This window comes from Carlito syrichta, unplaced genomic scaffold (genome assembly GCF_000164805.1).
Source record: "Carlito syrichta isolate Samal-C Ts95f unplaced genomic scaffold, Tarsius_syrichta-2.0.1 Scaffold308877, whole genome shotgun sequence".
NCBI lineage: Eukaryota > Metazoa > Chordata > Mammalia > Primates > Tarsiidae > Carlito > Carlito syrichta.
Window position 1 is genome coordinate 66,370 of NW_007252973.1, and position 27,345 is coordinate 93,714.

Below are 27,345 nucleotides of genomic sequence, written 5' to 3' on the forward strand. Positions count from 1 at the left end.
GTTTAACTTTGTATCACTAAGCATTGAATATTCTATAAATATTTAGTGAAATAATGTAATGCACATTTACACCTTTCTCATAAAAAGAAATCTAACTAGTGCAGGTTGAGAAAATACAGCAATAATATTTCTTGTGAAACACTGCATCTGTAGAATAATAGAAGTACTGGTTTGGAATCAGAAGAAAGAACAGAATGGTTTTTGCCACTGATGAATCCCTTGATCTTTGGCAAATCATCTAATTTCTCCAGGAACAGTTTCCTCATCTACACAACATGGTGTATAATAGCTAACCCTTTAGCGGTTTTAAAATAATGCATATTAAAGAATTTTATAAACTATAAAGTGAAAAGCAAATGTGAAGAATTATGATTGAGGATGGGGGTAGGGGAAGTTGACTACAAATATTCAATTTAAATCATCAGAGTCTTGTGTCTATTGAAAACAATAACTAGATACAGAAATTGATTGCACCCCCAAATTATGTACTTTTTGTGCTGTCAAGACTTACACCAGATTACTGGACTTCCCCCCAGTTGCTTGTTTTGCAAGATAATGACAATCTCTAAAGGAAGACCAAGCAAATATAGGTTGAAGATAGTGACATTTGAGCAATTTAAAAATTGGGAAAAATAATGAAAATAGGGAACATAAAAAGGATGTTGGGGCTGTGATACTTATTTAGAATATGTGAAGGCTTGTCACGTGGAAGATGTATCCCATATAGCACCAAGATGCAAACTAGAGATTGGAGGTAAAACACTCAGAAAGGCAAATTGTGACAGAAGACTTTGGTTTAATGTAAGTAACAGCTTTCTCACCTTTAGAGCAGTCCCATAAGGGTAGAGGTATTGAACTGTGGTGGTCACATCCATGTTAAAAGGGGAAAAGTGGGCAACGCTATCAAGGAGGCTTTTACTGTTAAGCTGAAGTTCAGGCTAGCTGATTCTCAGGCCCATTCCCAGTCCAAGATGGTGACTAATCAAATGCGTCCTCTCTATCATGGTTATTAAGAATGAAAGGATCACAAACTCACACGCTGACAAATCTAGAAGCAAGTTAACTCATGAAAGAAGGGCAGGTGATGTCAGCCCTGATTCAATAAGAAGAAAACCCAGTAGGGTGTGGTGTTCACCAGAGAAAGCACTTCTGCTTGTACTACTACATCCTATGAAGAATCTTCAATATTGTTTAGTATGTTGGTGGACTGTTCTGCCTGTCACCATTAACTATGGTCACATGTATCACATGTGTCCTTCAAGAATTTGCTGCTGTATTTCATATGTCACTTGCTGTTACAAATACAAATGCCAGCTGTATATCCCCTTCAGTTCAAAAATGGTCTCATTCCCCAGTTTTAAGGAAGAGATGCCTTAAAGTCTCAGCAAGTGCTAAGTTCCTAAGTTGACAAATGTTTAAAAAAAAGTGTTTACATTAAATGTTACAGTTTTTGCCTGGAATGACTATTACATGGTCCTGCTTGGGGAACACAGTGGCTCCCCCTTCTTACTTTTTATATTTGCTTTGCAAAGACAAATGCACCAGCATGCCCTGTATTAACCATGTGTTGACCGTTTTGCGATGTCCACAGACTGGCACGTGCTTGTGCCCGGTTTATAACAACCGCACGTGAAAAACAGAGAAAAGTCAGAAGAAAAAGAGAGAGACTGAACCTACAAGAAACAGGTTAAATACATTTCGTTACTTTATGCTTATGCATTTTTCTCCGTATGCAACTTGAGCTCTCCCTGCGCGCGGGAGGAGGCTGTGGGCTGCGGACTCTGCTGGAATGAGCAGTCATTGAGCTTGAGCCCTGCCCAGAGTGGCTTTCTCCTCCCGGTGTCATTGCTGCAGCCTCCAGGGCCCGGTCCCCGGTTCCTCAGCCCTCTCTCCTCTCCCCGTGCAAAATCGCCAGCAAAGACAGCAAAGCCGCCGCAGAAGTTGCCGGGCGCAAGGCTCCGGAGGCATTGGCTCGGGAACTTTTCACGTCATTTTCTGCTCCGGAGCCCCTTCGCTCCTCTCCGCGCAGCCTTTCCCACCGCGAGCACCAGGGCTCATGGGGCAGGCGAAGAGGAGCCTGCAGCACTGAGCGGACCAGGACTCGAGCCCGTGATGTCCGGCACCAAACTGGAGGACTCCCCTCCTTGTCGCAACTGGTCATCTGCTTCGGAGCTGAATGAAACTCAAGAGCCCTTTTTAAACCCCACCGACTATGACGACGAGGAATTCCTGCGGTACTTGTGGAGGGAATACCTGCACCCGAAAGAATATGAATGGGTCCTGATCGCCGGGTACATCATCGTGTTCGTCGTGGCTCTCATCGGGAACGTCCTGGGTGAGTCTCCTCTGGGCAGCCCTCCCAAGGGGCTGTCACCTCTCCCCGCCCCGAGCTGCCAAGTCTCCAAAGACCCCTCCCTCCCCTCGGGATGCAAACAAAGAGGTCGCTGCTCTCGGGTGCGGTTTTCTCATTAAAAATGTTTTTTTAAAAAAAAAAGTTTCCTGATTTCAAGAACCGGGACTGAGCCCTAGGAATGGTGATTCCCTCTTCTGCAGGGAGAAGAGGGAAACCGCGTTTGTCTTTTAAGCACCTGGATTGCAAGGGCAGGGAGAGGAGCAGCAGGCATCTCCAGGTGGATTCCGTGGAGTGTGGGGGAATCATTCATCCTTTTGTGTAACGTGGCCGGGTGTGTCAGGGGGGCCGGGGAGAGGCAGAGCTTGCAGAATGCAAAGCTGCGCCCCTAAGAAGCTAGCGCTCTTTAAGGGCTGTTGAAGTCACAAAGCATTTGTGAGCTAGGTGGCATGCCCTTTGGCGAGGTGGCTGCAAGTCCAGAGGTGGTCCTAAAGGGGCAGGGAGTGGAGACGGCGGCAGAGCAGGGAAGTGCACTCGCTCATTGAAGCGAAATTAAACAGGAACCATGCCTGGAGCAAGAAGGAGGGGCATCAGAAAAAAGTACCTCCGAGATCTCAATCATCAATCCATCCGTTCATTCATTCATGCATCCATTCAGCCATATATATATATATTTTCCAGAGCGTGCTTACTGCCAGGCTCAGGAAATATTTATGTCAACTGATTTTTTTTTTTTTTTTTGCCAAAGATGATACTAAGCCAAATGACGGGCTCTGTGTATTATCTCTGTCTAGGTCTGTACGCAAATACATGCCTCCTTCTTCCTCCCCCCACCCCCAACAACCCCTCTCTGAACAATTTCTGAGGGTTGGGAAGAGGGTGAGGTGGCTAGATGATGACTGTGATGGCGGTATTTATTAAGGCAGAAGGGGAATCTGCTTCCAAAAGGCGAGGGGGGTGGTCTTTGGAAGAGAGGGACAACTTAAATGAATTGTGAATGGAAGGAGAGTGTACCTTCATGAATGGAGAGTGGGAGGTTGAGAGACTTCCCACACTCAGAGGGCAGTGTGGAGGAAGTCTCTGTTGGAAATGACAGGAGACAGGGGACAGCCAGGAGGTGACGATCTCGATGTTCAGTTATAAAGGGGCAAGAAGGTGTGCGGGGTGAGATAGGCTGGGTGGCTTTGAAGTCAAAAGTAAAGAATTTGTACCTGCAATAGAGAATGATAAGAAACTTATCAAGCTTCCAGCAATAACCTGGTTTTTATCTTCTCTCCCAAGTGTGTTGTTCTGGGTAGAAAGCATCCAAAGTATTCTCATACCAATTCAGTAGGCAGAATAGCTGGATAGTATGTGAATGAGAGGAATTCTCCAAAGAGTTGAGAGAATATTATTGGATGAGACAAAAAACCTTTGAGAACTTTAGTTTCTTCTTTCCATATTATTTTTAGGTTTTTGTTTTTTGTTGTCATTTGTTTGTTTGGTTTTGTCTTGGTAAAAATAAAGGGAATCCTCTTGGGATACTGACAAAGTGGAGGAAGGTAGGTGTACATATGATTAAGGTTTTTGTTATAAAGATTATTCTGAGGATAATAATGTCTTTCTTGTTTCCCTTCTTCTTGTCATCCATCCTTATGGTCACAACTGTTAAGACTCATGGCTACTAGCATAGCAACATTTTACTGCATTATGCCAATACCTAGTGATAAGTGAACAATAAAAAATGAACATATATTGTGTACCAACTGTGTGCCAGATCTCTTTGCACTTAAATATCAAAAATATTCTCTCAAGGGAGGGGGAGGATACTCTTTCACTTAAATATCAAAATAACACACATGAGAAGAAGAAACAAGACTTAGAGACTTGAAATGACTTATTAAGGGACATAATTGAGATTCAGTTCCATTTCTTCTGACCTCAGATCCACAACTGTCCATTGTTATTCTGAACTTGAGCTAGAAAGCATATAAAGAATGGATTATCTGCTCCTGATTGGCTGCAAACCTACTGAATGCATTTCTGTTCTCCCCTGTATCCATGTCCACTGCCAATAAAGTATGATAAGGGGTTAATGGCACTATCATTCCCTTCACCAAAAACCTGTCTGGAGAAGAATGTGATGCCTCTGAAATAAAAAAATAAAAAATTTTTGTTGTTGTTGCAGGAATAGTTATAAACTATAACCATTTGCCTTCTCTGAGTTTATTTCCAGTTTAATCTTTGTGATAAAATGTGCTCTACTTTGCTGTTATTTCATTTTTATTTGCATAGAACTTGTAATGCATAGTAGTCATATCCTAATTGCATAATTTAGAGATGAATCTAGCCTGGGAATCATGATTTTTAAAAATAAGCACCTCTATAGGAAGGTTACTTGTTTTATTACGTTAAGGAAGATGGCACTGTCCACAGCTCCAAGTGCTGAAGTGGTCAATTCCATTAAGCTTAAAAAGAAAGATTTACTTAAAGCACTCCGTTCTCAAGAAACTGACAGTTATTTTCCTCAGGACTGGATAACACTACTCTGTGGCTGAACTGAAACCTATTCTTTGGTGACAGGCTCCCTAAAAGTTGATGAAGTTTAGGTTTGACATTTAAGCAAATGAGCAGTGTCATTACTCACAACTTCCCTCTATTTGATGTCACTGTCAAATTTGCGAAATGAATTAGATTGAGAATTGTTTTATTTGTCCCTCTGGTATAAGTAATTTTATATAAAGAGTGGCAGGACAAAACGTCACATTATTTATGTGAAATAAAGAGGTGATATTAGGTATTGAAGGTGGAATACCACGTTGTAGGCTGCAAATACAGTCACTAATCTTCAGATCCAGTCACCATTTGCACTTTCATATAACTGACAACTTGGAAAATTTCAACCTTGCTGGGATTACAACTATAATGCCATCAGTAGAAGTCATTTCTCCCATAATGTTTTTTTGTGGAGTGATGGAACAAGATACGCTCTTAGCCAAGTGACAAAGTCTTGTTCATCCCCACATCTTTTTCTCCCCACCCACAGTCTGTCTCTTTCATTAGGGCCCCTCTCTAATATCAGATGCTTCTTCCAGAGATGGAAAGAAGTTTCCTGGAAAAAAAGAAGTTGTAGGTGGGATTTTATGACTATTTACATTCTAATAAAAAGTCATATGCTTGTCTAATTATGGAATTTTAAGTCCTAGGAAGGAGCAAGGAGTGAGATTCTTTTTGAAATGGGTGTTTTTTTTTCATTATCTTGAAAATAATGTCACATGTAACCTACTTCTAAGTATATCTTGTACTACAACTAAGTAGATGTAACTAATTATTCAATTGGTACATTTTGAGCAATATTTCTCTTTAATTAATGTGTATGTGAGGGGAGACTCTTGGGAAAATGCAAAGGAATATACTTGATGTAATTTTAACTCATTATTCCTTGAGTGAAAATTGGAGGAGAACTGTGTTCTAGTCAGTTCAAATTCTAATGATCAGTTTTCAGCTTCTCTTACTTCTGAATTGAAAGATATCATGAGTTTCACCTGATATGCTTCTATCTTCTCTGTTGCTATCTCCATATGGAGAATGGAAAGAACATCCAAGAAATGTCAACACCAATCCAGCTATGCTTCTTACTCCTTGTGTTAGTAAGAGTTATTGAACTCTCCAGGTCTTCTTTTTTTCTAATTTTAGATTAAAGTTGATAATGCCTGTCTTGTAGAAATTGCATCAGGATGCAGTGTACAGATGTCCCCTCCCTTTACATTCTAAAAGTAATATATAAAATATTATATACAAACATATATTACATATATTCTGCATTATATAAAATTTAATATATATGGAGAGAGAGAGAGAGAGAGAGAGAGAGAGAGAGGGAAACCCAGACACATTTTTAAAAAAATTTTGACACTAATAGACATTAATTAATGTCAGATTTTATCCTTTCTTGTATTCTCTGTAATGTGGTTTGTAGTCATCTTCTACCGTCACAGCCAGTCTGTAGCTCTTTAAGGTCTCTGCTCTGTCCCTTTTGGCAACTTTGCGTTTTCCTAAAAGATGTAAATAAAATGGAGTTGACACATATTACTTTCCTTTCCATACTAGCTCCACCCACCTATCTCCTTCATACTAATCACTCAACACTACCTTCACGTCTCTCCTTGAAGGACATTCCCGATGATTGAATACTTTTCTCTCTCCTTCTCTCAGCTTAAATTCGCCTGCACTGGGTCTATTCACTTAGAGTGTTTGAATTGTTGGTCAGTTGTCTATCACTAGTTTTTAAATCACACATACACATGAGCATGTGTGTGCGTACACATGCATACGCACAATGATAATATGTTGATTAAGTTGAAATATCTTGCCGCTAAACAATTTCCCCAATAATTGTTCATGTAAATGAGGTGCATGGGATGAGAGAATCATCTATAGTGGGATTGCTTCCTACAGAGTTAGTCTTATGTCCCAGGTATGCAAATAGCAGAGTTACAAGCTCTTGCTACTCCTAAGCCTTGAAACATTTCTTTTCTGCTTTTCCTAGTGCTCAATTCAGTTCTGTGGGTATTTGTAAACTCATACTTTCCTACACAGGAAGCAAAAAGAGATTAGAAATATGCTACTCATCTCCATCAAGATTCAATAGAAATCATGAATAGTGACTGTAAAAGGTAATATTAACCATGAAGTTTTAAACTTGTGCATTTTAGTTAAAGAATGAAAAAATGCCTAACTGAATGAATGAGAAATAAACATATCTCTGCATTTCTGCTAACTCCATAACCACCTAGTCATACTTGGTCAAATAAATTATCTCTGAGTTGAACAAGAGTTATTTCAATGATTATTTTAAAAATGACAGTCTCATGGATAACAGCAACATCTATCATGAACAGACAACAATGAAAGTACCATGTGCTACTGAGAATCTAAATGTAATAAATTATTCCTATATTAAAAAAATAAAAATAGGATAATAAAAAAATACCAATTTTCAACAGGCCAAATCTAAAACTAAAATACAAATACAATGCACTAGTTCTTTAAAATTAATTTTCTTGATTAAGTAGTGCTTACATAAATTACATGTATTTATACGAATTTTCATTCTTCTGTATTTTAGATTATATTTGAACATTTTCATGTAGGCATCTATGTTAACATCTCAAAGCTTCTGAATTCTCACTCAGCTATTCAAATTTCAGAAACATTTACTGCTGGTTTTATTTTTCTAGTGAAAGAAGATCCTTCCGTCTTTTTTTGGTAAAATTCTGATATATTCCACACCCTCAGAGATGCTGGTTATATTAAGTAATGGCTCACTGGTATGGTACAATCAATGACATGTCATGGGTGAACAAAGGAAAAGGCAGGATATTTATTGAGTACTATATGCCAGATCCTAGATGCCAGGCTCCACATATATGTATTTTGTTGATGTCTTACACCAGACTAAGCTTTGTTTGAAAATTTTTAAAAATGAAATTTGAAGAGCAGTTTTAACTTACTAGAAAGTGTAGTCAGATAGTAAGTAGCAGTACTAGGTTTCAAATAGGGACTTACCCGATTCTATAGCGCATGCTTGTTCCATTACTTCATCCTGCCTCTTTCCCTAGCTTCTAACCCTGACTGAACAAGCACAGATAAAAGAAGGGAAAAAGAGTTGCTTAGATGTGCCCTCTAGATGGTTTAGAGTTGTCCTGGCATGTTGCCATGCTATTTCTCTGATAGTCTAGAGTTCTTCAGCTCTGAGGATGAGCTCATTTGATAAAAGTAATCAAGGTCAGACTGGGGTTACTTTACAAGAGAAAATTTCAAGGTAAAAAAAGGTGTTGCCAAAAACACGTTTACCTGTTCAGAGGAGTGACTCACTGGGAAAAAAAAAAGTTAGATAGTAGTGACTAAGGATTATTTTGTTATTAAAATTGCTATTTTTAGACATAATTTAAGACTGAGGTCTTAAACACTTAATAACTCACATGATCTAAAAATCTTTGTTTTTTCTGTCATGCATTTTATTAAAAAATAATTAATGTTTACTTAAACAAATTCTATGTTTCTATTGATTTGACTGAATAGGTCAATCCCTATATCACAAGATAGTATTCCTAGAGCAGAATGATGTTAGATATGTACAAAGAGACATTACCTATCACATCAGACATGAAATGACCTTCAGATACTGACTATGGAACACTCTGAGAGACTACTGGATGAAATATTAGGGGAATGTATGGCCAGTCTTTTGAATAGCTGACTCTGAGGACAAAAATTTGGTCATTTTGCCTTTGTTCTCAATAAGAAGTGTTCTTTTAGTCAAGTAAACAGATTGAATAGATACTTAAAATAACATTTTATTTTTTGCTAGTAGACTACTTTCTCATAAATAAGAAAAAATTGTTCAAAATTAAAACCATCTACTTTATTCATAAAAATATCATAGGATTGTTATCAGTAATTTGTTTTCACTGTTAAACATATGAGAACACTATTTAATATTTCTATAGTATTTTACTCTTCAGAGACTATTGCTACATATTCTATCTTAGTTATTCTTGACAACAACCTTATGCGGTAGATCTGTTTAAATGAAAAAACTTAAGTACTTGAAGCCATTTAAAATCACCATGGAAGAAAAGCATGGGCACACAGATATACCAAGGAGTTGTGTCAGCATGGACGAAGTTTGCAAATTTTCTGTATTTCAAGAGGTCAAGATAATGGACATAATAACCTTTGTCTGACCTTTAGCTGTGCTTTCTTTCATACCTTTGTCAAAATTCTGAAGACAGATTCACACTCTCAAAATTCATAAACTTGCTAAAAATAAAATAATAATTCTAATGTTTCAATTTACCCGAAGAAGTTACTCTTACAAGTCCTAGAATATCCAAAGTTCTTTCAATTATTATAGTCTCTTTCTGTAGACAGAGCTCCATATAAACTGTTATTGGTCTGAATAGCTGGGCAATGCCATAGTAACAAATAAACTCCAACTCTCATTGGCTTAGAACCACAAAAGTTTATTTCTTGCTCTTTAGCATCTAAGATTGGTAGGAATCTCTTTCGTCCAATGTCTCATGGTCTAAGCATCCTTCTCGTTTTATGTCTCATTTCAAAAAGGTGAACTCTGTGGCAACCAGTTTCCAAGATGGCTTCCAAGGACCCCTGATTTTCTGGTAGTCACACCACTGTGTAATCTCTTTCCACATAATGCCAGAATTGATCTGGGTAACCAACAGCATACAGCAGAAGTAAAATTATGTCACTTTCAAGATTATATTATAAAATATTACAGCCTTTGGCTTGATTAACTGCTTTCTCTCTGGCTCTTGAATCTCTTGAGCTGCCTTGTTGTTAGCAGAACACCTGATAAGGAGTTACAATTTCTAAACAATAGTCATAGAGAAATCCAGTCTGTTAACAATTTTATATGTGAGTTTCAAAGCAAATTCTTCAGGTCAGGTTGAGTCTTGAGATGACTTCAACAGCACTTGCACTCCAATCCACCCCCAACTTTACTGCAACTTAACAACAGACACTGAAAGAGAACTACCCAGATAATCTCCTTGCCGATTTCTGACCATTCAGAAGTTGTGACATAATACATTTTTGTTGTTTTAACTTGTTAAGTTTTGGAATAAGTTGTTACACAGCTTCATGGTTGTCATAGTAAGAGAAGAGGTAACTAGAAAAAGGTTACTGTCTTTTAACCACCTTTGCAAAAAGCAATACATATCAGTCATGCTCATGATCATTTGTCCCAAACCAATCATACATAATGTGCAAATGGGACAGGGAGATATTTCTGTCACAGAAATTGTACAATAGTTAAAAGTATTTTTAACTTGTATAAACTCAGAATAAGGGAATTAAGAGGAATTAAGCACTTAATGGCACACCACTAAGATAAGCTGATAGATAGCATTCATGTTTTGAATCTTTGATAATAAAAGTAATTGATAATATTAAGAGACTTTGTGTTAATTATTGTGCAAGGATTGAGGGTACAAAAATAACAGAATCCAAGGAACTGTACTCTGATTAAAAGACAGACATATAAGCAGATACTCTCAATATAATATGGATAGATGGGTACACAGAATGTAGTGGAAACATTTGAGAAGGAAACTTAGCTTGATTTGGAGGATTAGAGAGAGAGATAGGGAATGACACCAAACTGAGTTTTAATAGAAGAATTCAAGTTTCCCAGTTTAAAAAAAATTGGGTAAGAATGTTCTAAGTAGAGGAAACAACATGAACAAAATCAAAGAGGCGTGAAATAGGATGAGCTATGAAGAAAATGTTAAGCAATTGGGTAACTCCAGCATAAGTACAGATGAGGAGAAACTGAAGATGAAGCTGGAGCAGCAGATAAGGGTTGGTCCATAAAAGACCTTGTGTACCATTTTTTAAGATCTAGGTTAGTCACTGTAGTTTAAGGGCGGTGGGGGAGAGCGTTAAAGGATTTTAAGGAGAGTTCTGTCATTAGTTTGCATTTTCCGTGAGGGCATTTTGAGGATAATGTTGAAAATAAATCCAAAAGGAGAAAGACTAGTGAGGGTTTTCACACTGGGGCTTGCATCCTGTTTTGCTCATCTAATAAAGCCTACTGTAATGATGGGGAAAAAACTGACAATAAAGAATATAATCCAAATTTTCCTGATATTCAATTCCAGCAGGCTTTCTACATGCTGCCTGAGATACAAAAAAAGAAAAGGAGAAAATTGAGAAAATGAAATACAAAAGAAAGAAGGAAGAAAGGGAAAGAAACAATACATATGGGAAAAAAACTATTGCTGTTTTTGCTTGGCTGAATATTTAAATTTGAGAAGCAAATTTTCTTTAATTCTTTTATTATTTCTTCCTTGGAAGATATGTTCATGAGTCTTGCCTGGAATACCTCTATTAACCTTTTGCAATAATATATACACTTTTTTACTAAAATTATTTTTTGTAATAACTTACCTATTGTAGTTTCAGTGGGCTACTATACTTCTAGCCATCGCTTACTTTGACTTCTAGATCATGATTTGGCCTCAAACTGAAATTCAAAAGATAAAAATTTTAATATTGAATTAAAAGAATTTTACATCGTCTAACTCACTCCCCGTTTTTTTTCAAATGACCTACAACTTTCTAAATATTCTCACTTAAAAATGTATTTAAATGACATTTATTTCATTCAAATAATCAATGAAGATGTTACACTGACCCCAGGCCAGCCCTTAGGGAATTTCAGGGAACATTACTCTGCAAGTTGGCATGGTAACAGACTTCAAAATTTTTAAAACTGTGGATAGTTTAAAAGCTTCTATTTGCTATTGCTAGTGCACAATGGAAATACAGCAATGATTAAAATTGTAATATTCCTTTCTAGAGTCTTAGTAAGCTTTTATTTCTATTCAGTGACTCTAAAATGATTTTATAAGACACATGGCTTGTAACCATGTGAGGCCTTGATTTTATCACTACATTGCTAGAAATGGGGTCAGAAAGCCACTGGCTCTAATAATTTAATTTATCAGTTCAGAATGGATTTGATGAGTCATCCACTTTGGTAGAGACCGTATTGCTCATAAAAAACCATTTGGAAGGCAATTTGTCTTTCTTAAAATGTGAAGATTGTGCTAATCTATCTGGGGCAGGGGTAGGGAGGTCTGATTAAGTGCTTAAGCAACCATTGTTATTGTGTAAAATGCAGTCAACTTTTCATTATGAAAAAAATAGATTAAAACTTAATTTCTTCAATTATAATACTTTATACAAAAGTTCCCAAATTTTATAAAGGCTGAAAACAAATATATTAACAAATAGTATCAGCTGGTACAGGAAAATAACTTCATAATTGTTGGGATGTTTATGTACTTGGGCTATATTTATACTTTAGATACAGGGAAATCTAGAAAGATCTTGTTCTTTGAAATTCTCAGAGATGGTGATGATGAGTCAGAGATTCCTGAAAGTCAGGAAGATTATCCTAGTTTATAAATTTATGTGTTTTTCCCCCCAGACATATGAACTTTGCAACTGGTTTCTACAGGAAGCCAAATCATCTTAGAGGAAAAAGGGAAAATCAAAATTTAAGAAATTAAAAACATAAATAAAAAGCATGTGCATACCTCAAACATACACACACACACACACACACACACACACACACACACACACACACACACACACACATAGCTTAGGGATAGGATGATACGAATAATATAATTAACATACCCTGATTTTTGTGCAAGATTAAGAAGCTATCTGTCAAACATTAAAATTCTAAAAACAGAACATAAAGACTTGAGTTTGCCAAAGTCAAGGCATATTTTCAACTATCCCCAGAGTAAATGAACTATAGCCTTTAGAGAAGTTTTTAAAAATACACCAGAGATGAATAAGTCCTTGAATTAACATCCATGTAAGAAGGAGCATCTCTTGAGCCATTGATCATTGTAGCATAATTTCTTTTCCTTAAGCAGACTCAATATATTCCTGCTCAGTTTTCACAAATGCTAACCTCCTGACCCTTCCATGCTGACTCCTGCTCAACTCATGGCACATTTTCACAGAGGTTCTGTTCAAATGCCAAGTTTTTAATCACTACTCCTTCATGTGCTATGATAGCATCCCATTTTGTTTCTGTCATAGGATTGATTATTATGTTAATTTGATTATTCATATTCTGTTGCCTCCCTTAAGTAAAATGTAAGTTGCAAGGGGGTGGTTTGTTTTTATTTGTTTGTTTGTAGGTATATCTTCAGTGCCCAAAAAACTGACAGGAATATAGCACTTTTTCGTAGCAGATGAATTAAAGTGTTAGGATTGCCCAGGAGAAATATTTTAGATATAAGCACATTTTTAAAATTATGTGTTTCAAGGAAATCAGGGGTATCCAAATAGAAAAATGAGGAAGTTAAGTTGCCCCTCTTTGCTGACGATATGATCCTATACCTTGAAAATCCAAGAGAATCTGTCAAAAATCTGCTTACACTGTTAAAGGACTTTGACAAAGTCTCGGAGTACAAAATAAATGTGCAAAAGACAGTTGCATTCTTACACAATAACAACAAGCAGGTGGAGAACCAAATAAAAAGCACAATCCCATTCACAATAGACACACACACACACACACACAGATACACACACACAAAGAAATACCTCGACATCTTCCTAACCAGAGAAGTGAAAGATCTTGATAATGAGAACTGCAAAACACTACTCAAAGAAATCCAACAGACACAAACAAATGGAATATTATTCCATGCTCATGAATAGGAAGAATCAACATTGTTAAGATGCCCATCCTACCAAAGGCAATCTATAGATTCAATATAATACCTATTAAAATTACCATCATCATTCTTCTCAGACTTGGAAATGACAATACAGAAATTAATATGAAAACATAAATGACCATGAATACCAAAACAATCCTCAACAACAACAAAAAACAAAGCCGGAGGCATCACATTTCCAGACTTTAAACTTTACTATAATGTAACAATATTCAAAACAGCATAGTATTGGTATGAGAAAAAGCATACAGACCAATGGAACAGGATAGAGATTCTGGAAGCAAAACCTCAATTTCTCAACAAAGACTTTTGACAAAGACTGACTTTTGACAAAGCCTCCAACAACAACCACTGGGGAGAGGAGAACCTATCAGTAAATGGTGCTAGAAAAACTGACTGATCACATGCAGAAAATTGAAACAGGACCCCTACCTATGACCATACACAAAAATTTACTCTAAATGGATCAAAGACCTAAACATAAAACCTCAAACTATAAGAATCTTAGAAAATGCAGGCGACATCCTTATAGAAATTGGAATTGGCAACCGATTCCTGATCACACTGTTGGTGGGAGTGTAAACTAGTGCAACCTCTGTGGAAAGCAGTGTGGCGATTCCTAAAAGCTCAAAATATCAACCTCCCATATGACCCCGCAATCCCCCTACTGGGAATATATCCCGAAGAACTCAAATCACTCTATAAAAAAGATACCTGCACACGTTTGTTCACAATAGCAAGAACCTGGAAGCAACCATGCTGCCCATCAAAAGAGGACTAGATTAAAAAATGTGGTACATATACACAATGGAATACTACGCAGCCATAAAAAAGAAAAAAATCATGAATTTCACAGCAACCTGAATGGAACTAGAGTCTATAACACTGAGTGACCTCTCACAGAAACAAAGATCCGAGTATCACATGTTCTCACTCATATAATGGACCTTGAACATACAATGTAATACTATAAGAAAATGACTGATGGTACTGGGAAACTATGGGGGGGGGAGGGAGATGGGATTAACAGTAGCAAATATCTGTCTGGGGACAGGGAAACACCTCTTATCAACAGGGTGCCTGAATGAAACGTAATTGTATACCTAACCCTTAACTGTACCCCACAACATCATAATAAAAAATATTGATAAAAAAAGCAGGTATGTACCTGTCTAGTACCCCCCCAAAAAAACCTCAAGTGCCTATGCCATAAGAGATAAGATAGACAAGTGAGACCTCATCAAAATGAAAAGTTTCTGCAAAGCAAAAGAAGCTATCAAGAGAACAGGGAGACAGCCCACAGAGTGGTAAACAGTATTTGTCAACTGTTTATCTGACAAAGGTCTAACATCTAGGATCTACAAGGAATTCAAATGTGCCAAAAGGAAAAAAACAAACAGTCCCACTAAAAAGTGGGCAAAAGAAATGAATAGATACTTCTCAAAAGAAGATGTACAGGCATCCAGCAGACACATGAAAAAGTGCTCAATCTCACTAATTATCAGAGAAATGCAAATCAAAACCACATTGAGATACCACCTAACCCCAGTAAGAATGGCCATCATTAATAAAACAACAACAACAGATGCTGGGGAGTATGTGGAAAAAAAAGAGTGCTTCTATACTACTTGTGGTAATGCAAACTAGTGCAACCTCTTTGGAAGTCATTGTGGTGATTTCTGAAAGAACTAGAAATTGATCTTCCATATGACCCAGCAATCCCCCTATTGGGTATATACCCGGAGGAACTCAAATCATTCTACCAAAAAGATACCTGCACATGCACATTTGCTGCAGCTCTATTCACAATAGCAAGAACATGGAACCAACCATGCTTCCCATCGAAATTTTTTTTAAAAAAAGTGGTACATATACACAACGGAATATTATGCAGCCATAAAGAAGGACAAACATGAACTTTGCAGCAACTTGGATGGGTTTACAGTCTATCATACTCAATGATCTATCACAGAAGCAGAGTAGAGTACCACATGTTCTCACTCGTAAGTGGACCTTGAACAATTACAGTAATACTATAAGAAAGGAATTAGCAGTAGTGGAAAACTGCCAGGGGAGGAGAGGTGGCGAGATTGGCAGTTGAGGGAAACTGCCAGGGGAGGGAGGGTCACACCTCATCAACAAGGGTACCTGCATAATGAACATTTGTAAACCGAACCCTGAATTGTACCCCACATCTTTAAAATAAATAAATAAATACAATTATGCATTTCAGGCAGTAAATTTCTCCTAGATAAGCATTTGTAATAATAACCCAACATTGTGTTTGTCATCATTTTGGTCTATATCTTAAGTAACATACACACTAAATATTTTATAATTAAAAACATAACGATCATGAAAGACCATTAGAAAAACCTCTGTCCAGCACTGAAATCTCCTTGACATTACTAAGTGACCTATACTGTGAAACTATATTGCTCTTTTCATAAACAGCAATTGAGATTTACAAACAGTGACAGCTTTTTATCTCTTTTTTGTTTTTCAAATAAGATACACTAAGATTCTTCCAAACAATATCTATATTTCTGCAATAACTGAGAAAAAACATGCAATGTGCAAAACACTTAAACCCTGTTTTGGTTTCGCAATAGTTCTTAGTTGTTTTTATAAAAGTTTGAGAAAACAGTCATCCGTTTCCCTAATAAAGTAAGAGAGCTGTCTGTGACTGAATGTTACTGTGACTCTATAGTTTTTGCAGTAAAAAAGCCATATCCCTACCTGAGCCTAGGATATTTTAGGTATGCTCAGAGAGGCTCAGCTTTAGAAATTTTCTGTATTCTCTTCTACTGCCAGGGATTTTTGGCAATTCTAGGACTCTGAAATGTGCAAACAATTGAAAAAAATCAGGTAGAGATATGTTGATGATAATTGAAAATTATAGATACTTTAATAGGGAAAAAAGAAAGAAAAGAAAAAAAAACTCTTCTGACTAATTCTGGTCCTCAATTTTCTAAAATGTCCATCAAATTATGTATATGTATTTGAAAGCATAACCTTACCCAAAGGAAGAAGGTTTTGCTAATTCTAGCAGACCCTGGCACAATTGCACCAAGTTTACCAATATTTCTTACTATTGCCAATTAGTAAATGGCAATACAATTTACAGAATAAGCTTTTTGAAATTGTTATATTGCCCCTATTACACAACTCTTTAACAAAAGTGCTTGCCATATACACTGTCTTAGTTAATCTTACCTACAACAACCAGTGTGAGAGGGCCATTATTTGCTCTTTTTATCAGGTAGTGAAATTTAGTATTGGAGAGCTGCTATTGTGTTAGTTGTCTCAATCGCTTTACATGTTATCATTTCGCTTCCCCAGTCCTGAACAGTGAGTAAATGCACTGTCCTGTTCTCCATTTCCACTCTTCCTTTGATAGTACAGCTATGCTAGTCTGCATAGCAAATTGAAAAATGTTATCTGTGAAATTTAAAGAAAACACAGTCTTATGCACATTTTCTGGTAGACTCAACTGAAAGGCACTTGAGTTCCATGACTAATCACGATTGCTTCAGTGATCTATAGCTTATTGTAGGTACCCAGTCACAGGGACTAGAGAAGAAAAAAGTCAGGAATACATGAGCAAGAATCAAGCCAGATGTGGATTTTTTTCTCTTTGTAAATAGGAGTTCATACGACTGCTACTGAATTGCCATCAGCAACAATGGAAGTATCTGCAGATTGTTGGTATAAAGTCAGAAGTCATGCACACACATCTTTATCACCCAAATGGAGGATGAAGCAACATAAAGCGGCAGAGGACTCAGTTCAACTGTAGCAACAAAAGGCACACAGAAAAATGAAGCATCTTGAACACACTGGTTTTCTTGGGCTTATCTAATTTGAAGCTATTTCCTTTTCATTCAGCAAATATTTACTGAACACCCCTGACTTGTAGTCTGTTCTATTGCATTCTGTGGAGGAAATACAGAAGTGGATAAGACATAACTCTTACCTACAAGGAATTTCTAATCTTGTGGGGGAGACTAACATGTAAACAATTAACTACATGTGAGGTTTTAATGAAGAGGCATGTGCTAAGTGTGAAAACATAGAAGTGTTAAGAGTTGGATCTGAATTGGGATAAGTACTCCCTCACTGAGGAGGTAGAATTTGTAGTATGGTTGACACGTGAGTATATTTTTTTAAAGTTTCAAAGGGTGAAAAGAAATTCCATTATGCTGAAGTAGTAAGATTAAATGTGTGATAGCTTGAGGACATATAAAGAAGTATGCATAAACCATGCCAAAAAATCATTCAGAGCATTCCAGTAAAACACAAGCTTTTAAACAATTTTCTGTATAATTTCAAATATTAAGGACTTAATCATCTCTGATGCTTTGCTTTGTTCCCATGGCCTTCTTAATTCTGTGGGTGTCTGTACTGGTCTTGTTTGTAGTGTTGTATCATGGTGGACTGCATTAAACAAATTTTGAGATCACTGGAGTAATTTTTAAATGACTTTGTTCTGCTTATCAGACCTTCCTTTTTAAAATTTTATTTATTTATATATTTTTAGAGTTTCCTGAAGGAAGCTAAAGGAGACTAATGTGGAGCAGTGGCAAGAATGAGTGCAGTGAGTGGAAGTTATGGGAGACCAGATACTGGTAAACCAGTTAGGAGCCTGTTGAGACTCTTCATGACAGTGATTATGAGGGTAAAATCAAGGCAAAGAAATTGATAGGGGAAGAAAGGAAACAACTGTAAAAGACACTCTGGAGATTGAAGTTGGCAACTTATCAAATGGGGAGGGTTGACGGGGACAGAAAAGAACCTGCTGACTGGCAGAAGTTATTTCAGTCAGGCGTTGTGTCTCACGCCTGTAATCCCAACACTTTTGGGAGGCTTGAGGTGAGAGGATTGCTTGAGGCCAGGAGCTCAAGCACAGCTTGAGCAACATAGCGAGATCTTGTCTCTACAAAAAAATTAGCTTGGTATGTTGGTATGTACACCTGTAGTCCCAGAAACTTGGTAGGCTGAGGTGGAAGGATTGCCTGAGCCCAGGAGGTCAAGTCTTCAGTGAGCTGAGATGCCAATACACAGCCTGGGTGACAGAGTGAGACATCAACTAAAAAAAAAAAAAAAAAAGTTTGTGGCCAAAGAAAATACAATGACTGTCTCTTTTTTTTAATAGATAGGAAATTTAGAAAGAATATCAAGTGTGGTGCGTAGAGGGGTCATAATGAATTTGGCCGAGGTGTATTGAGTTTGAATTGTTAGACAAGTACCTGTGTTTAGCAGGAATTAGGGCTAGCTTCCTGACAAGTCATCCACAACCAATCTGCTACTCTGAGAGATTTATGTGTGGCTATACAAGGGACATATACAGTTTATGTGAGAATTGCTTGTACAATATTTTCTGGAACCATTAAAAACATACAAGGAAATGAAAATTTCTTAATGTGACAAAAACTTTTTGCCACAGTAAACACATTCATTGGTTCAAAAAATACTTATTGTGCACCTATTGCAGTGGAAAAAAAATTGACAAAGCTCCCTCTCTTAGGGAATATATATTTTAGTGGTGATGTTTATGATATATTTTGACAGTAGAACCAATGGCATTTGCTGATGGGTTGCATATAGGTATAAGAGAAAGAGAGAAGTCAACTTTTTCATGTCAAGTATGTGGATGGTGATGAAATTTACTGAGATATGAGACCCTAGAGGAAGAGCACGTTTGGTGCAGGAAAGGAAAGAGACTCAAATATTTGGTTTTAGTCATGCTAAGTTTGAGATAGTACAGATAAATGTTTAGTGGTCATCTGAGCATGAAGTCAGGAGTTTAGATAAGGAGTCAGATCTGGTGACATAAAACTGGTATTTATAGTCAATATAATTTACAGTCTATATATTTTTATATATTCCCCATAGATATCGAAGATTATAGAAGAAACTGCATAGTAAATAAGTAATTGTAAATATTTTTTACATTTTATTCTTGGCTTTCTCCTGTGTGGAATTAACACAACAATATGTCTTTAAATCTTGAAAGGATTTACCTTTAAAATGCACTTTTTTTAAAAATTCAGAAAACAAGAAACTGGGTACATAGTAAAAATTATGATATTAGAACTCATGCCTAACTTACCAGTTCAGGATTTCAGGAAGTAGTGACTCTGGAATGTATATTTCAAATAGGGTCCCACCACACTGAATATGAGAATTCTGCTAAGGGGAAAAATAAAGGTAGGTCTACTATTGTTTTCTGGAGGCCAACTGGCAAGCCAAGTGGCTTTACGTTTGATAAAAATTCTATTGTGTTGATGAAGAACTGTCAGAAGAAAGAAGATTAAAATATCTACCTTGAAATAAAATTTGGCAAGAAAACAAGAAAATACAGCAAAAAGGAAAAAAAAAGAAGTTAGAGGTTATGAAGGAAGAAACAAAGGTGTGGAAACCTAAAAAGTTTACTCAGTGACAACTTTGAAGTAATATACTTAGTTATATAACATTTAAAGTAGCATCAACTGTGTGCACATTGATGTAATTTATCTTGTTCTAGATAAATAATATGCTTTTTTGTACAACTTTATCAAAATAGGACATTTCAGAGTCTGGGATGACAAGCAGAATTCATTGCATAAAGAATCAGTAGTACATAAGGTTGTTCTATATTTTTTAATTTCTAATTTTCTATAAGACGGTAGTCTTCCAGGATTTAAAGGAAAGTCACTTTTGTTGTGTGTTCTTTGACCTGTTAAATAAAATTTACACTTATATTGCTTTACATAGTAAATGTAGTTAACAAATTATGTCATTGAAAGAATAAAAAGGTTGTTATAAAAATTAAAGGTGTTTAGTCACACAAAAGCATTGTGAAAGACTTGTTCTGATTTAGACCTGGCGGTGCTATGATATTACATTATAAATGCCAGGAGTTGCTGTTCACAAAATAGATACTAGGATTATTTTAAAGTCTAATAACATCAAAAATTTCAGCAATACTATTAAAGGTATGACTATACTAGAAGAGTAAGGATTAGGACAAGGAATAAAAACTTCTCCAAGGAATGGTCTTTGCTAAGATTTTAGAAATGCAATTTTTCACAGAAATATCCTTAATCCTCTGGGTGGAAACGAGGAAGAAACCTAAGATTTTAGCAAGCCCCATTTAATCCACTGCAGACAGATGGTTACCTACCTTTTCTTCAATATACTGGAGTTTGTAAACATTCTACCTCCAAAGAGTAGGCGTTACAAAATATTGTGCAAGAGTTATAAGACTTGAGATGCATTTGGCATAGGTTACAGAAAAAACATTTGTAATTCAAGCTATAATAATTCATATTTGAAATATGTAAATCTAAATTTTGTTTGTACATTGCAAATATATATGTATATATATATATATATATATATATATATAATCCTGTATATAAACACATTTTAAAGAGATATCAGTGGCATTAGTAATAGATAATTTGAACATCTTTTTATATTTAGTTCAAGCTGTTTAACTTTAAAGTTTCCATTTTCATTTCAACAAAAGTATTTAGGATCTATCTTTGCTTTTACTAAGAAAGTCACTATCTTCAACCTTGGGCATGTACTCTTTCCTGCACTTAGATCCCAAGTTAATGTTTTGTGCTTACATTGTATTTTGATAATTAAGATAAGCATTGTTTAATAAAACATTTTAAACTCATTTTTTACTAAATCAAATTGCCTTTCTCTTTTGCATGTGGTTTCTTTAATAAAACATTTTAAACTCATTTTTCACTAAATCTAATTGCCTTTCTTTTTTGCATGTGGTCTCTACGAATCATATGTTAATCTACATATTCCAAATATAATACAAGAATTAGACATGCTGTAGTTATATGCCCATTTATCTGTTCAATATTATAATTAAGCACTTAAGATTTGATCTTTAACACTAAGCATTAGTATGAGAAAACAGGATCTGTGCTCAGATTTAAGAAATGAAGAAAATGTACTGAAGTCTTTTGAGTAATGACTGCAAGGCCACAAGGACTGATTTCTTTAGAAGCTAGGTACAACCATTTTCTGAAAGAAAATGTCAGCATCTCACACCTGATGTTCTGCTGAAATCTCATCAAGCGGGTGTGCTACTCTTGAATGGGCATACATTAAGTCTGAACTGTGAGATAACATTCATTTACTTATTCATGAAAAAATTATTGAGAACCAGGTACTCTCCTTGACACTAGAAGAAGCAAAGATCAAAAACACATCATTATCGACCTCAAGGAGTTGAGTCTCATGGGAAGGACAGAAATGAAAAGTATTAAAAGTAAAACATGGTCTACTGTTAAAGAGTTATAAAAAAATTACTGAGATATAGATTAGCTTAATGGATAAAAAGGAAACATTAACCTGGGAGCTTGGAGCATCAAGGAAGTGAATGACAGGAGAGGCAAAAGAAAAAGCAAATAGTACTCTAGATTCAGGGTGTAAAACCAAATAAACAAACAAACAAGTAAGCAAGCAAACAGACTTGCTGCTTCATTTTATTATACCCAGAATAACAAGAAGCATCTTTGGATTTGAGGATTTTTTTTCCCCCTTCCACTCCAAGTGGCAAAGCTTGGGCTTATTCTCCTTTCTGGTGAACCAGTTAACGGAGGAATTTCCACTTCCTCCACCCCCATACCTTTCTCCTATTTGCTTATAAGAAAAATACTATGTTCACAGGTCTCATTAAATACATTAGTTTAGATTTCTATTAATACTTTCTTTTTAGTTAGTTTTTAAAATAGGTCATATATGCTGGGCTCAGTGGCTCAGTAAAATCCCAGCACTTTGGGAGGCTGAGGTGAGTAGATTGCCTGAGCCTGAGGGTTTGAGACTAGCCCGGGCAACTTGGTGAGACCTCGTCTCTACTATCAAAAATTAGCCAGGCGTGGTAGCACGTACCTGGAGTTCCGGCTACTTGGAAGGCTGAGGAGGAAGGATCATATATGACCTATTTAGATGAGGATTATTAATTTTTGAATGTAAGAATGCAATATTATAGTATGAATTCAATTAATGGATGTGTTCATATTATTTGCTTCACTTACCTTTGCATGTTCTTTCTTTCCCTGATGATTGGCTCTGAGCTTGCTATCATGTCAGCAATGGAACAGAAATGAGAAAAAAGTCTCAAATAGATTGTATCTGTAACACTAAATAAAGTTTTGGGTTTTTTTCTCCAACAGCATTAAGAATCATTCTCTAAAAATATTTTTCTTCGTTTGTTTAATTTCCATTCTTTCTCATGGCCATAGATGATTAGGTGCAAAAATAAATAAAAATTGTGTTCTACATTTGTATAATTAACTTAACATGATTGGGAAAAATAAAGAGAATCTTAAAAATCTTAGAATGGGAGTTTCTAAGTTAATTTAAAGGCCTGAGTTTTATTTGTAATGTCTTTACGATACATAAGTTATTGGAAACACTGGCTGTTTGCAAATTTATTTATTCAAAATTCTAATAGGAGAACACGTTTTATGTTGCTAAGTGACTATGTGACTTCCCTTTAAAAGATAACAATGCTTTATTTCTGAACAACAATAATAAAAGAAGTAGAGTTCATTGCAAACATGTATTTTATATTAAAACTCATTCTGCTTTTATATAGCAGATATATTATCTAGAAACCCTGATTACTTAGTGAAATTTTGAAAATTATTCAATAGATAATTAAATAGGAATATTTCTTTTCTTTTCTTTTTTTTTTTTTGAGTTGGAGTCTCACTGTCGCCCAGACTGGAGGGCAGTGGCCACTCTGGCCACCGCAGCCTCGACCTGCTGGGCTCTGGCGATCCTTCTGCCTCAGCCTTCCAAGTAGCTGAAACTACAGGCGCGTGCTACCACGCCCGGCTGATTTTTTTGATTTATTGTAGAGATGAGGTCTCACCTGCCCAGGCGGGTCTTGAACCTGTGGGCTCAGGCAATCCACTCACCTCAGCCTCCCAAAGCGGGATTACAGGCTGAGACACCGAGCCCGGCTGGAATATTTATTTTCAAAGAAGAAAATGTATCTGAGATATTAACTAATCCTTAATTGTATGTAATTTCTATTTCAAAAAAAATACGATGGGACTCAAAATATTAATATTCTAGTCTAATTTTTCTAATAAACATGATGTACAAAGTCGTAAAAACTTGAGATTTACTTTGGGAGATTCTGATCCATATTCTGTTCAGTTTTATAATATCCAGTTTCTCCAAGTTTGGTTCTAATTATGTGTTTTTGTCACTCAGTTGACTGGAAGTACTATTATTGGGACACCAAAGCAATGAGATATTAATGACAGTGCTTTATTATTAAATCTAGTACTTTTTAAATGAAAGCAATGTTGGCCTGTTGATTTCTAATTTAAAAAATTGTGTCTTTAAAAGAAAATACAATCATATGAAAAGACAATATTGGATAAATAAGTAAAATAAAAAAATATGGAATGATTCCTATACAATATTTAGAAACTTAACAATACATACATATACACATTCGTTCTTATATATATTGCAGTATCCAGTCAAAATTATCACAAAAAGCAGTGTGAAGATGATAATTATCAAGTCATTCACTTTCAGACTTAAAGGCAGGAAGATAAAAGAATGAATGAAGAACACACACAACAACAATATAGAAAAGTAGGAGTGAATGAAGATAAAATAAAAAATCAATAAGATATTGACTTTTTAAAAGACAGAAACATCACAATAGGAAACATTTCCAAGAGGGAAATGTCAAAGAATAAGAAAATGAAAGAAAAAGCATATCAAAATGATGTGAAGTCTAACAAACTTTTAAAACGTATTTAGGTAAAGCTGTCATGAAGAAAGTCATGCTTAAGCTGTCTTAGGTAACCACTGAAGATAAAACTAGAAATGACATAAATTAAAATTAGAGAGAGAATAATGAAACTGGCATAGAGAGAGTCTAGAAAAAGAAAAGAAATATAACTTTGAACATCTCAGCAATGTCCAAATGTCAAAAATTAATTTAGCATTGATATCACAACAGGGTGACTATCATGAACAATAATTTACCATGTACTTCAAAATAACTAAAAGAATGGACATAGAATGCTTCTAACACAAAGAAATGATAAACGGTTGTGGTGATGAATACTCCAATTACCCTGATTTGATCTTTACACATCATGTACTTGTATCAAAATTTCGCATGAATCCCATAAATATGTACAACTAAAATATATCCATAATAATTAATGCTAAAATATTTTTAAGAATAAAATAAAATGTCAAGAATTAGAATGTAACTATAGCATAGGGATCTGTCATTGATACTTGTTGCCTTTGTCTTCCACCATCACATTTCTCCTTCTTTATAGTCCTCCTTCTAACAGAATAATCTCTTCCTTTAGGAAACTGCCCTTTTGCTATTTTATGTACATTTGAGGGAGGAGATGCTGTCAATCACAGTGTCCCAGTTGCTGGTACCAGAGAAAGAAATGCCCGATCATCTCTCATTCCCCAACAACAGTGCATGGCAGAGGGATGACAATTGGATCCAAAATAATAATAGTCAGAGTTTTTGAGTTGGACTTTACATATCAATTATGGGAGATAAATAAAACTTTTTACCCCTAAGATTTTGCCATTTGGAATGATTAGACCTTGAGATGCCTAAATGTTTTCCATCTGCCACATTAAAAAAAAAATCATCCGTAGGCATGTGAGACTAGCTTCTAAAGCTATAAAGAGATAGAAAGAACCATTATAATTTTGTTCAAATTTCTAGATTGAGTCAGACCAAGACTTTCTCCACCTTTTCAGTTATATTAGCTTTACTTTGCTTACAACCACTAGATTTGAATAGTTATATTTTAAAGTATCGATTAAAATAGGGCCAAACTGTAATATTCAGGTGGTAATAAGGAAGAACAAGAGAGAAAATGACGTTAACAGGAAAAAAAGGAGAAGGAAAATAAGAAGCTCTGACTACCTTTTTTTTCTCTCTCTGACCTAGCTCACACTCCTCAGAGATTATTCTTCAAGTTGATGTGGAGATGAAGATGAGGATGACACATACAGTTGTATCATGAGTGGTCTTTCAGAAAGCCCTGACTGAATGAACCTCAGTAACCTCAAATTTACCTTTTCAGCTTAATAAAACTCCATCACTAAGCCACATCTTGCCTACGGCCCTAAGTGCACTCTAACCTTAACAAGTCTACCTCTAAATCTAACCTCTAATTAACATAACCCCCAAACTAACACTAATTCCAATTTTAATTCTACTTCCTTTGCATTTTACCCTAAAACTAAACAAACCCTATCTCTAAACCTAAGCTTAAAACTAATCACAATTCTATCTCTATACACAATGTAAAAGTAACTCCAAATCTAACACTAGTTCTGTCTCTAAACCTAACATTAACTCCAAACCTACCTCTAATAATAATTGTAACTCTAGCCTCATACCTAACTCTAAATCTATTTTAACCTAAAATCCAACCTACTCCTACCTTAACTTTGATTCCAAGTCTACCTCATAATAACAAATTCCAATCCTACTTCTAACCCTAAACTTGACTCAGTATAGCTCCAAATATAACTTTAACCCACAAAAGTAAAAAAAACTCACCACAAACTTATCTTGAATTTCAACCCTTTCACTATCCCAAATTCTACCTGTAATTCCAATCCTAGTATCATCAACTGATGTCTAACACTACCTCTAACCTTAAGCCTAAACTAATCTCAGAACTAACTCTAATTCTAATTCTAACCCCAACTTCAAATTGCCTTTAGCCATAACCCTAAAACTAAACCAACTCTTCTCTTGCTCTGCCCTAACGCTAACCGCAAACCTATCTAAAACTGCCAACTTCTAATCCTAACAAAAAACACAATCCTATCTTTTATTGTACCCTAGTCCCAAAATGAAATCCAGCCTTAAACACAACTTAAAACCATCTCAAAACCTAACCTTTACAAAACTCCCAATTTGACCTGTAACTCTATTCCCAATATCAATAACCCTAACACTAAAACCAACTCCAGCCTAAATCCTTACCTCAGCAGTATTAGTACACAAAGTCCCATATCTAATGCTAACCCTAAGTCTCAGATGAAATCCAAACTTATCTTTTAATTGTATCTCCAACCCTAACCTTAACCTCAAACCTATCTTTAACCATACATCTAACTCTAAATCTAATCCCAGTCTTAATTCTTACCCTACCCTGAAATTAACCCAACACTATCTCAAACTCTAACCCTAATACTAATTTCAAACTTACTTCTAACCTCACCCTAACCAAAATCCTGTCTTGAAATCTAACACTTAAAGCCACCTCTAAGTCCAACTGTAGCTCCAAACTCATATCATGATTTGGGCATATCGGCACCCACCAGTGTTCTAAGTGTCACTGCTTTGCTTCATTCCCTAACAACTTTATTTAAATAAATTTTTTAAAATAGTGCCATGGAATTGGGGTCTTAGAATTGTTCTATTATCAAAGTTTGTCTTGCTGCAAGTGGCAAAACATAGAAAACCAGTTTAACAAAAAAATGAATGGTAGGAAGTAGGGTGGGGGAAGTAGGTGTGTTATGGACTCAAGGAACTAAACAATCCAGGTTGGATTTCACAGATGCCTGAATTTAGCAATCCCATACTGCCATTAGACTCTGGTGTATTTCACTCCAGGCTTGTCTCTCCTTCCTTTGGGCTTCATTTTCAAGTTTCCTATGGCACAATGACTGCCAACAACC

General features: G+C 35.9%; 1 protein-coding gene across 2 annotated transcripts in view; it reads left to right on the plus strand.

Annotated features, from left to right (window-relative positions):
• The first annotated feature begins 1,736 nt into the window (after positions 1-1,736).
• The window catches only part of HCRTR2 (hypocretin receptor 2), a 103,804-nt gene continuing 78,195 nt past the window's right edge, over positions 1,737-27,345 (plus strand). The window contains exon 1 of one of the 2 annotated variants that reach the window (XM_008066336.2): positions 1,737-2,335. In XM_008066336.2, coding sequence (XP_008064527.1) covers positions 2,113-2,335 — 223 coding nt within the window. In that variant the 5' untranslated portion in view covers positions 1,737-2,112. The remainder of the gene's footprint in view (positions 2,336-27,345) is intronic. The other variant, XM_021716722.1, reaches the window with a different exon arrangement.